A 12973-nucleotide genomic window follows, 5' to 3' on the forward strand; every position below is an offset into this window, starting at 1 on the left:
GAGAGAGAGAGAGAGAGAGAGAGAGAGAGAGAGGACAGCAACATACTTAAGATTCACATACAATACAAAAGTTAATAACAGGAATACATAAGGTCAACAACGTGATAAGAAATGTTAAAAATAAACAAATAATACTATAACAGTGATGGAAATATGCATGGATGAAGGGACAGAACTGAAAGAGAACTGAACTAAGTGTAGTAAATTGACATCAGAGGATCTTATTTTACTCATTATAATTCCACTTGAGTAAAAAATTACTATTGCTTTTTTTCACTTAAAGGGTGGCTGAGTTCTAAAAATTTAGGAAGTTACATATTTATTATTGGAGAAATGGATACTTGCCTCTCATTAACCAAACAACAAAGTTGAAATGGACAACTGACAAGGGACATGAATCTAACAAAGTTTAAATTTGTAAGCATGTAATCAATATTAGAAAAATATTAAGCTCACAGCCATTGATAGGAGCAGTGGTTTTAAAACTACCATTAAAATCAGAGAAGTGACAAAACACCAGATGATTAGGAAGAGAGGATGAAAACGAATGAATTCAATAACTTTGCCAAATTAGATAGCCCTATGTAGGGGTCAGAGGGGAACAAGGATAAGAAATATCTCACTTTCATTTAAGTATGAGGATGTCTGTGTGTCTGTGATTGAGAAAATATCAGTAAATCAACAGGTGGGAGGATATGTGCATGTGTGAATTAACAGGTGTGCATGTGTGTAGATACATAGGTCTATTACATCATATATGTAAATGTTCATGTGTTCAGTTACCACACCTGTATATAGAGGTAAACATATATATCAGCAGTGTACACATTACATGAGGTAGGCACATGGTTTCCTATGTACAAGTGTCCAGAGAGTAGCATGTGCTGACAAAAAAGTGAGTATGCATATAACTATATTCCTTTATTCTTTTATTTCTTTCAAGCAATATGACTGTGGCCATGCTGGAGAACTGTCTTTTAGAAACTATAGCATTCCCATGCCAGGAATCAAGCCCAGGCCGCCGAGGTGAAAGCCAGGAACGTGGCTATGTGTGTGTTTAGTTATGTATGTGAGTCTAAAGGAAGATACTCATGTGAAAATGTGTGCAGTGATGTGTACAATCATGCATTGTGTAAGGAAACATGCATCTGAAAATGTATATATATATATAGTCATACATGTGTATGAGTCTATGTGCAGTCATGCAGGTGAGTGTACAGTATTCTAGATGGGTGTTACTCACTTTGGTCGAGTTTGGTTTTTCCGCTGATGAGGCTGCCCCAGATGTTGTCGTGGAAACTGAACTGCCCTCTACTGGTAACAGTCTCTGTTGAGAGTCTGACACTGCTGAAGATGTGACTGAACTGCCATCTGTTGGTAATAGTCTCTGTTGAGAGGCAGTCTCTGCTGTTGGTGTAGAAACAGAGCTACCTTCTGCTGGTAACAGTTTCTGTAGACAAAAATTGACAAACTTTAATAACTCTCTTTACAGCAATAACTGATGCCCAGCCAGTAGTGCATACACACCCTCTATCTCTATCTTTCATTTATATATATATACATATTTGTTAAGCACTAACATCAGTACATACACTCTACATTAAACAAACCCATTATACATACACACATCAAGATTTTATACTGTAATGAAAGATCCAAAGAAGATGCACATCACACGCCTCTCTTTCTTTCTCTCTGCAGCACCAATACCATGAAACTGCATACCAGAGACAACTTCTCAGACATCAGCACTTGACTGAACCAATTTCTTCAAACATTACAACTGATTTTTACACCATAATAATACCATGGTCGCTGCTTGTGACACTCCTACTCTCTCTCCTTTGCCTCATTAAAACAAAAGAGAGCCCAAGTGTTCGTATCAGACAGTTTGATTTGTCAGCCACCCAAGGGTGGATGGAATCGAAACACATGTCAGGATAGAGAACACACATAAAACATATGCAATGACAAACTTAAGTACAAGGGCCAAGAATGACAAAAATTGAAGTGTGAATGACCCTAAAAATTTTTTATTATTCTAAAAGTTGTTCAAAGCAACTCTTTTGCTAAAAGATAGCCTAAAAATAATGATACAGACCATATAGGTTTTGGTATTGTTTAGTCTCAGGTCACCTCAAAGACTTGTCATCAAAAGCCATTTCAAGTGTGACTTTCCTATGTATTTTTTTTAACAGTTTATCAAAGAACATTCAGCAGTATATCTTTTTTTTTACTTTTTTTTAATGAGTCGGTGGATCTGGTATAACCTTTGATGCCAAACCCCCAAGAGCTTCAATATGGATACCACCGCTTATCATCTTCATTTCAGGAAGTAGAGTGGTAACATTTAAAATCTCTCCCAGCAGATCAGCTTTCATTGATGCAATCTTCCTGGTGTGGCACCAATGAACTGCCACAAGTTGATTATTATGCAGATACAGTGGGGTGACCACAGCTGAAAGTCCAGATGGTTGATGAAAGTTCTCAGAATCCAGCCAGTCATTTGCCTACACATTGCCACCATCTTCATATGTACATGAAACGAAAAGTTATTGCTCATATCAATCTCCAGATCACACACCGTACTTGACTCTGCAATTGTTGTTCTTTTTGGTCCAAAGTATCTTTGTTGCAACATGTTAGCAGCACAAGCGAACTGATAGCAAAAAGCTTAGAATTTTCCTGCATTACATTGCATGTTGTTTTCTTAAGCCCATTTATAGATGACATCTAGGCCTTGCTGTAGAAAATTACATTGAACAGTTTCTTGACTGCCTTTACTATTTTTGTGTCTCTGGCAAAGCTATTAAGTGTGGCTGTATAACTGATGACATGTCCAAAAGAGCTACCATAAACAGCAGCAACCTCAAGACAGTTTCCTGAGGCATTCCACATGCTATTTCTATCTTCTCAGAGAGGACCTATTGGCTGCCACATCCTGACTACTATCTTTTAAGAAGTCATGTAACCACTCTCCCAGTTTTCCAACTATGCTGAGTTTTTGTAGCTTGTGACATATCTTGTGATCAGTCTTATCAAAGGCCTTTGAACCCACTTGTAAGTGATTCATTCATTGTTTCAATAACCAGTCATAACACAGTAGAAGCTGTATAAGGCAGCATATTCCTGAGCAGAAGTCATGCTGGGTGTCAGGGAGCAAGTCATTATCATTTAAGAACATGGACCAGCTTGCTCCTGACAAGGCATTCCATGACTTTGCTAACATGTAAGGTTACAGAGGCAGGCCTGTAATTTTTAGCATCCACTCTGCTATCTCTTCTATGGACAGAACATATTATGCCACCCTTTAACTTTCTGGGAAGCCTGCAGTATGCAAGGAAACTTTAGAAGATTTGTAGTAGTCTTACTAGAGCCTCTTTGCATTTTTTCAGAGGGTTGTTGAAAATATATCAGAGTTTAATAAGATCATTTCATCAATTGCTGATAGTACATCAATTTCCGCTATTTCAATATCTGTATATATATATATATATAAAAGACATGATGTGTCTGTGAAAATAAATTATGCATGTCCACAAATTAGCACGCATGTCACTCAACTTTTAGGACATTCGCCACAACCCTAGCTGTATTTTCGTCAAATTATTTTCCCCTGACACAGCAGCGAATAACAGCAAAAATAATTTTGAGCCATAACTTTTAAACATTTTTCAAGCCAGAGAAATACACCATTTGTTTTATTTTGTAAACAATGTTTCGAAACTGTTGCATTTTGTAAACAATGTTTTGAAGATATGTGTATGTACGCGTGTGTGTGTGTGTGTTGCCCATATATATATACTTAGTTGCGATCTGAACATAACTGCTTCTCACACAGAGGATTGGGGGCTCTTTTGGGCGTTCTATTTTATTTGCTGGAAGGGTTCCCAACCCATGGGCAAAGGGGGGGTTAGATGATGGGGGTGGTGTTTTCAAAAGGGTTGGCATATGCAACTTGATTATCTCTGCCAATCAAACTCCCAACTCATGTGCTCCTGTCGTGACACTGATTCTGCAGAACTGGGTTGGGTATGAAAACCAACTTTAAAGTATAAATATTAATGTTTTTGAATCAGCAATGTTGTGTTGTGTTAAGTCCTATTTGGAGTGAAAAATCAATAAACTGATTCCTTATGGGGTTTTCTATTTAATCAGGATAAAAAAAAAATTTTTTTAAATAAAAATCGACAAACTGATTCCTTACAGGACTTCCCACTAAAATTGGCTACACTCCATTCTCAACCATAACTTTTACCAATTTTGATGTATTTTGTTCAAACTTGATGCCAGCATTACTGAGGACTCGTGGGATCTTTGAAAGCTTTAAGTTCTCCAAAACAAGTTTATGAGTGATTTTCATGCTTTAAGAATGGTCACTTGTTGCTTGAAGACCAACCTTGTTCAGGGCAATCATTGACCATTTGAAAATGTGTATATATATATATATATATATATATATATACACATACATATATACACACACACACGACGCGCTTCTTTCAGTTTCCGTCTATCAAATCTGCTCAAGGCTTTGGTCGATCCGAGAATATAGTAGAAGACACTTGCCCAAAGTGTCGCACAGTGGGACTGAACCTGGAACCATGTGGTTGGGAAGCAAGCTTCTTACCACACAGCCACACCTACGATGTAATGCATATGTATGTGTGTGTAATGCATATGTGTATTTATATATGGGTGTGTAAATATATATGTAATGCACGTGTACATACATATGTGTGTGTGTGTATGCGTAATGCATGTGTATACATATGGTGGTACCTAAAACAAACTGCAGTGTCATTTCATTCGCTTAGTTTTGCATGTTTACACTTTTATCGCCTTCAAAGTATCCTTCATTTGAGGCAATGAATTGGTCCAGATGCGTTCTCCACCGATTCAAGTAGTTCTGGAACTCTTGTGAAGTGATGCCTTTTAATGCCTCTGTTGTTTTTTTGTTTCCTTCACCTCTTCCACATCTGCAAGATGTTTGTCTTTATAAATGAATGTAACCAATGCTCCTCGGGGAGAGATCTGTATCAGCTCTTATTTCATAAGATCTATCGGCCATTGGTAAGGAGTTTGCAAATCCAGTACCCAAGATACACTTTGAAATTCATACCTATTATTATTGGAGCGAGTCTGGAGCAAAGCATGGCTGGACTCGGGGTTTCTTGTGAGAGAACGCAAATCCTTAATTCATACACTACAAATGATCACAGTATCTGGAACTATGATAATCTGCCAGACCTTCTTATGATTTAAAGAATGAACAAAACAGGATGCTTTCCTTCACAACCTTACTACCAAGTAGATGGCTGGTCAAAATTTACTCTAAATTACAAAGAGAAACACACACACACACAGAGTTACTTCTTCCGTATCAGCTCTTATTTCCTATCACTGCTCAAGTTCCAACTGGTTATCCTCTCATCACTGAAATTATTAAGTTAATTTCTCAGCTCAGAATCCATTCGCACTAAAATCCTTTCTACGATTTATTTGCTCTTCTAAACAGTACATTTTTAATTCCTTAACTTGCATATTCTACCCATTGTTCTAGAGTCATCAATTAGTCTGGTGGAACATGTGGAAGAGGAGTGCTATGATGACTTACCTAGGCTTACCAAGTTAATTCTATAGATCACAAGTTCCCAGCCAACAACCATCTTAATCTGCCACTGAAGAGCAGCAAATAACAGGCCCATAGCCTGCATCGGTAGCTAACATTTCTACCTACTATAAACTTAATTTATCAAGCAGTTCCAATAAATGACAATCATGCGTAGCTAAGCACATTAGAAGCCAACTGATGGTGCAGTGAGACCAACGACATGTTGAAAGACTTGTATGGACAACTCTAAGAAAAACAATGATATTTGCCACAGTTATTGAATAAGATAAACAACACAGAAAACAATAGATAAGTAAACAGTTATGTTTCACTCCTCTTCTTAAACAATGGTAGTAAGGCTTCTGGTGGGGTTACTTTTAATACTCAAGGACTGCATGATGAGGCAGGTATGAACTTGAATACATCTAGTCAGAACACAGCTGCTGAAGTATTCAAAACAAGAGATATGAGAAAGTTCAACAGGCAACACAACAGACTATAAATGTTATCATGTCACCATACGAGAAACTAAGAATAACCTAGAGCTTCCTTTGTCTACAATCACATACATACGGACATATGCATATACACACACATATACATAGATACACATCACACGCATATATATATATATATACATACATATATACACATATATATATATATATACATATATACACACACATACACATATATATATTCACATACATACATATATACACATTCATATACATACATATATACACATTCATATACATACATATATACACATATATATATATATACATATATACACATACATATATACACATACATATATACACATACATATACATACACATACATATATATATATACACATATATACATATATATCAATGTATATACAAATATACACACACACACACATACATATAAATATATATATATATAAACATATACACACATGTCTATGTATACATATACACATGTATATATATACACACACATATATACATATACAGACATATATACATGTATATATGTACATACACATATATATACATGTTTATAAGAGGAGTAATATTGTAATTTATAAAATCAATATATCTTAAAATTATTTTAGTTATGTAAGTGTATATATGAGGAGCAAGCATGTATACACAAACACACACACACACACATATATATATATATACACACACACACACACATATATTTCTGTACAAACATAGAACCTTATGTACATTCTAAAATCTCTGACGAGGCCTACAGAAACACCCAATTACCTCAATTTCATCTACTAATTACTTCAGTCCACTGGAGGGATAAAGGTACAATGACGTATTTTTGCCTCTTGGCTGAAACAGCTGTAAGATATCATCCCAATTTCTATTCCTGTATGTTATATATTTTAATAATTACTGATATTTTTATATTTTATATACTACATATGTAAAGCATAATATGTTATACATGTATGTATATTGTTATAATTGTCCTTTTAGTAAATAAATAAATAAATTGACATAATATAATGTCTAAAAGTTGATGAATACCACTTATTGATTCCCTTCCATTTTCGTATTGCTCTATAAATTAATGGTAAAATAACTCTTTACCCTCATCCATTTAGTATACTTGTAATGTAATTGCAATGCAATAATAAAAAACACTTGTGTATTAATAATTGGTTATTCTACCAGCAGGATGTTGGATAGATATTATCCCTTAGTGGGTTGGATTCACAACCTCTAACTTTCTGGGAATATATATATACATATATATATAGATATATATATTAAATGAGATAAATATGTTATATCTTCATATATACCACATTATTCATTCACTCCTATATATACACATCAACAAGAACAAAACAAACACTAGTCACAGAAAAAATAAATTCTACACACACATCAAAACCAAAGTAATACCTATATAAATGAAACGTCTCAAATACGAACATCAAGCCAAACTACAAACTATACTCTATATCTACATGTATGTCACATTATGGGAAGCTATGAGGGTGCTCTGTGTGTGTGTGTAGCAAAAATTTAGATTCAGATGAATATGGTACTTAAGTTGAGGCACCAGAATTTAGTACAGTATTATCCATACAATTTCGAAATAAGGTAATTAAAATCAAAATAAGCAACAAGGATACCCAGAGGTAATGCAGTATGACCATTTTAAGATTAAACACACACACACACACACATATATATATATATATATATATATATATACTCACATGTATAAGCAAATATTAGTATGCATATGTATATACATATATCCACACACACACATATATATATATATATATACTCACATGTATAAGCAAATATTAGTATGCATATGTATATACATATATATCCACACACACACATATATATATATATATATATATATATATATATATACACATATATACACTTGTATACATATACACAAACACACGGTCTTACATGCACACATACATCCACACAGCTACCTATATGTACCTACATAAATATACACACACAAAACACACCTATACTTACATATATACCCCAATATATACCTGGATACATATATATTCAGATATATACACCATCATATATACACATAGACCTTCACATATATAGATCTATACCTCTTCCTATATATGAATAAACAAATAATATATATACACACATATATGTAGATATATATATACACATAAAAAATACATATACATATACACAATATATATACATATATACATAAAAAACCACATACACATATACAAAACCCACATACATCCATATATATATATATATATATATATATATAGGGACCTACATACATCTTCAATAAGTTTATATTTACACACATCTTTAGAATAGGGAAATATCACTTGATTAATTGTCACCCACGTACATGCACCTGAAAGTATACACTCATCCACCCTTACTTGAAACATACACATTCTCACCCGCACCATTCGCCAAATATATATACATACACAATACCACACACACACATGTACACCAAAAAAGTTCATACACACGTCTATATATATACACAAGCACAAGAAAAAACAGGGCTAAGGTTAACAATACAGAAAAAAGGTGTAAGGGAGTATAAAAATAAGCAAAGAGTAAGCCAGGTCTATATACGCACACTCACATGCCTATATACGCGCATACCCGCACAGGTCTATATAGGCACAAAAAGTTCATATGCACGTCTATATGTGCACATACACTAGAAAATACAAGGCTAAAGTCAAAAATACAGGAAAATGTGTAAAGAAAACAATGAGTAAAACATGTCTATATACGCACATACCAGTCACATATACTTCTTCCAACTGTTAAACATGGAGATCTGTGATGATCTAGGATGTTACATCTTGAAAATCCGCCAGCCCAATGGTTTCCCCTCATGGCAGAATTAGTAGTCAAGACTATTTGAGCATTTTATCTGATCAAATTGATCCTACGGTTGTGGAACTGTTTCCAAAGGGAAATGCAATCTTTCAGGATGATAATGCACCAACTCACACAGCTAAAGTTGTTATTGAATGACACGAGGAACATTCTAGTGACGTTGAACATCTTATCTGGCCACCACAGTCCCCAGATCTCAATATTATTGAACATTTATGGTCCATTTTAGAAAAACAAGTAAGGGGTCAATATCCTCCACCAACATCACTACAAGAAATGGAGACTGTTTTAGCTGAAGAATGGACAAAAATTCCTTTGGAAACAATTCAAACTGTACGAGTCCATACCTCCAAGAATTCAAGCTGTAATTACTGCCAAAGTTTTTACATCTGGATGCCCTTCCAAACACCAACCCCTTTATAATGTGGACTGGATGTTTTTTACATGGCATCAGCACTTGCAGGGTCACCAGGTAACTTGCAAGACCAAAATCCTTTTAGAGTGGGGGGGAACATTGGAGGAGGTGATCTTGTGTCAGATGATGAAAAGTCATAGTGAGACAAGGAGACAGAAACAGGTGTCTTGCTGCAGAAGAGGTACAAGGTAACCTGTCTAATCTCATAAAATGTAGTAAATACATAGTTCTGTGTAGAACAGCCATGTTATAGTGACAACCAAAATGTTACTGTCTAGTATTGTTAGTACTTAGATCTCTTTTAAAGAATTTAGGAACTAGATGCTTCACTCATTACGAGACCAGCAGCTGTCTGCTGCTCCTGTCTATAAATATGGTTATGTAACAGGGTAGAGTCAGTGTTCATATATATATTTATACATCTTTGTGACTACACACCAGCCAATGTGATAATGTGTAGTCATTGTGTCTGACACACATATGCAGCTATGTGTAACAGTGTGTAAATGGCTACATGCATATGTAAGACCTAGTTACTCTTTCTTACACTATACAAGAAGCATTGAATATTAGATTTATGTAGCAGGCTTAATGCAAACTGGAGCTTACCTGATGGTCATCAGCTAGATGGTTTTCCATGACACCACAGAGATCTAGAAGTAAAAAATACATCATCATCATCATGTCATTATATCTATTCACAGTAGTGATGTGAATTATGTATTACACTGTATGTAAACTAAATCAGTTGATTCTATACCAAATCCCCACCACCCCACTTATGACACTACACTTAGCTGACCTCCAGCTCAAACAATGGCACTCCACTCAGTTAACCTCAAACTATACCTTCAAGCAAACAATTGATATAACACATCTTCTACACATGTAACTAATCTGGATCATTGATTTCAAAACAGCTCTGGTTCTCCCTCAAAATTGCTAACCTCTTGCCAAAAGTAGAAAAAATTATTACATGACTAGTGACCGGAATCTTTGGAAATATGCTGTGCTTGAGAAGACCCAGCAAGCCAAGTGAGACCATAACCCTGTGGCCTATGCCAGGAGTGTAACCAGCCCACTTATGCATACCTTTCCTTCATTGGACACTAAACTCTGCTTGCAAAAACCTGTTGAGGTAAGTGAAATTGAAATCAAGTTTGATGACTGGCATCCGTGCTAGTGGAGCACTAAGAGCACCATCCGAGCGTGATCATTGCCAGAGCAACAAACTGGCTTCCATACCGGTAGCACATAAAAAGCACCATTTGAGCGTGATCATTACCAGCTTTGCCTTACTGGCACATGAAAAAACATTCGAGCGAGGTCGTTGCTAGTGCCGCTGGACTGGCTCCTGTGCAGGTGGCACGTAAAAAGCACCATTTGAGCATGGCCGTTGCCAGTACTGCTAGATTGGCCCTCGTGCCCATGGCACATAAAAAGCACCCACTACACTCTCAGAGTGGTTGGCGTTAGGAAGGGCATCCAGCTGTAGAAGCTCTGCCAGATCAGATTGGAGCCTGGTGCCGCCATCTGGTTTGCCAGTCCTCAGTGTTCTTCATGGTGCGTATCAGGATCGCTACTTATAGTCTTTGCCCGATGTTTTAGGCACTGAGCAATCCCTCTCTTTACACGGTATGGATGGTGGGAAGTGAAGTTGAGGAATCATCCAGTGAAAGTTGGCTTGCAGTATACAGATGTCCTGAATCCATACTTGGTGCATGTTATTAATACATCCAGGAATGCTAGCTGGTTGTCATTTTCCTTTTCCATTGTGAACTGTATGGATGGCTTTATCGAGTTCACATGATCTAACAGTACTTGGAAATCTTCTTGGTGGGGTCAGAGTATAAAGGTATCATCAACATATCGCAGCCACAGGGTTGGTTTTAGTGGTGTTGAGCCGAAAGCCAAATTCTCAAAGTATTCCATGTATATATTGACTATTACCAGTGATAATGACGAATCCATAGCTAAACCCTCTTACTGTCAATATATATCAGTACCTGCTCTGAAGTAGGTAGTTTCTACACAAAATGTCAACATTTCCATCAAGTTTCCTATTAGTATACTAGTGCATTCTTTTAGATAGGTGTCTGTCAACAGTTTTTCTTGAATCACTAATAGTGTTTTATTAGTTGGGACTTCAGTGAACAGACTTATCACATCTAGACTCACTATCTGGTTGGATCCAATAGGGGTATCCTTGATCAATTCTGTGAAGTGGATGGAATTCTTCAAGTACTATGTTGACTTTCCTGCCAATGGCCTGATTATATCCACAAGGAGGCAGCTCAGTGGATGACATGCTGAACCTGTACAGCCCAATATACGTCTTAATGGAATACTATCCTTGTGAATCTTAGGGAGACCATACATGCTTGGTAGCTTACTGTAGTGTTGAGTCAGTTGTCTGTACTTCATTGGTATAAAGTGATCCTTGTTCTTAATCAAGATCTGTGACAACTTCCTCTGTTTTCAGAGCTGGATCTTTCTTTACTTTGCTGTAGCTACCATCACTTATGAGACTTGCCAATTTTTCAGAGTAGTCATGCATTTCCCTCGTCCACACTAGTAATGTCACCATGTAACTAATAAGGTCTCCTTTTACATTGACTTGGCAAACCTTGTTCAAATCATAGTTGTTTCAGTTAAATTTCTCCCACATAAACTCCCACCTACCATCAAAGATGGGAGAATTAAACTCAGTTTGTGTGACAAGTAAATCAAGAATGAAACTAGAAAATACAGCTGAAATATATGATGAAGGTGTAAATGAGTTGTTAGAATTACTAAGAAAAAGAAGCTGACAATTATTGTGAATGGAGGGAAATATAAATGAATGTAAGTAGAACGGCTGGAAAAGAGAAGCCGAATTCATGTAATAACAAGTTCAATCTAAAATGGTATGTAGAAGCTGGTACCAGGTAAATGAGATGTGTCTGTACTTGCAGCAAAGATCTGGTTGTTCCAAGATGCTAAGCAATGACAACTCAATAATCACTCACTTTAGCTACAATTATATCTTAACAGGTCTATCAATAAACAGCTACAATAGATAAAATGCAGCCAATACTACTACAGGATACTACATACAGGACATTTCTTAAACTATTGGCCAGTCTGTAGCATCTATAGTATATTCTTATAATTAGCTCATTGCTATTACCACTATACAATTCTAGCAGGTAGTCCTAAAGTCAATAACTTATGTAGGGAGGCATTTCTAAAGCCAAGAAACAGTCTGATAAGATAAACACAAACACTGGAAGTAGAGGATCTAAAACCTAAATCTAAAATGTCAGACAAATCTATATTTTTACAAGTCATTCAGTTGGGATTTATCCAAACTGAAAATGCAATATAAGCTAACTGCCTATGTTACTACTCAGTCGGTATTTACTATACAGATATCATTACAGTTTTCCATGATGGTATGTATCAGTTCAACACAGTTTTCAATTCCCATGTTTCAACCAAGAACGCTGGAAAATTTTTTGCCATTTTAGACAAATGTTTTCCTAAATCTAATAGATATCATGCTAT

At 35.9% G+C, this 12973-nt stretch overlaps 1 protein-coding gene across 3 annotated transcripts in view; it reads right to left on the bottom strand.

Annotated features, from left to right (window-relative positions):
- Window positions 1-12973, bottom strand: part of LOC115222101 (E3 ubiquitin-protein ligase Mdm2) — a 59554-nt gene that overhangs the window by 29650 nt on the left and 16931 nt on the right. For all 3 annotated transcript variants that reach the window (XM_029792216.2, XM_029792217.2, XM_036511283.1), the window contains exons 2-3: window positions 10037-10080; window positions 1244-1450 (exon numbers count right to left, since the gene is read on the bottom strand). In XM_029792216.2, coding sequence (XP_029648076.1) covers window positions 1244-1450; window positions 10037-10080 — 251 coding nt within the window. The remainder of the gene's footprint in view (window positions 1-1243; window positions 1451-10036; window positions 10081-12973) is intronic.

This window comes from Octopus sinensis, linkage group LG19 (assembly GCF_006345805.1).
Source record: "Octopus sinensis linkage group LG19, ASM634580v1, whole genome shotgun sequence".
Taxonomy (NCBI): domain Eukaryota; kingdom Metazoa; phylum Mollusca; class Cephalopoda; order Octopoda; family Octopodidae; genus Octopus; species Octopus sinensis.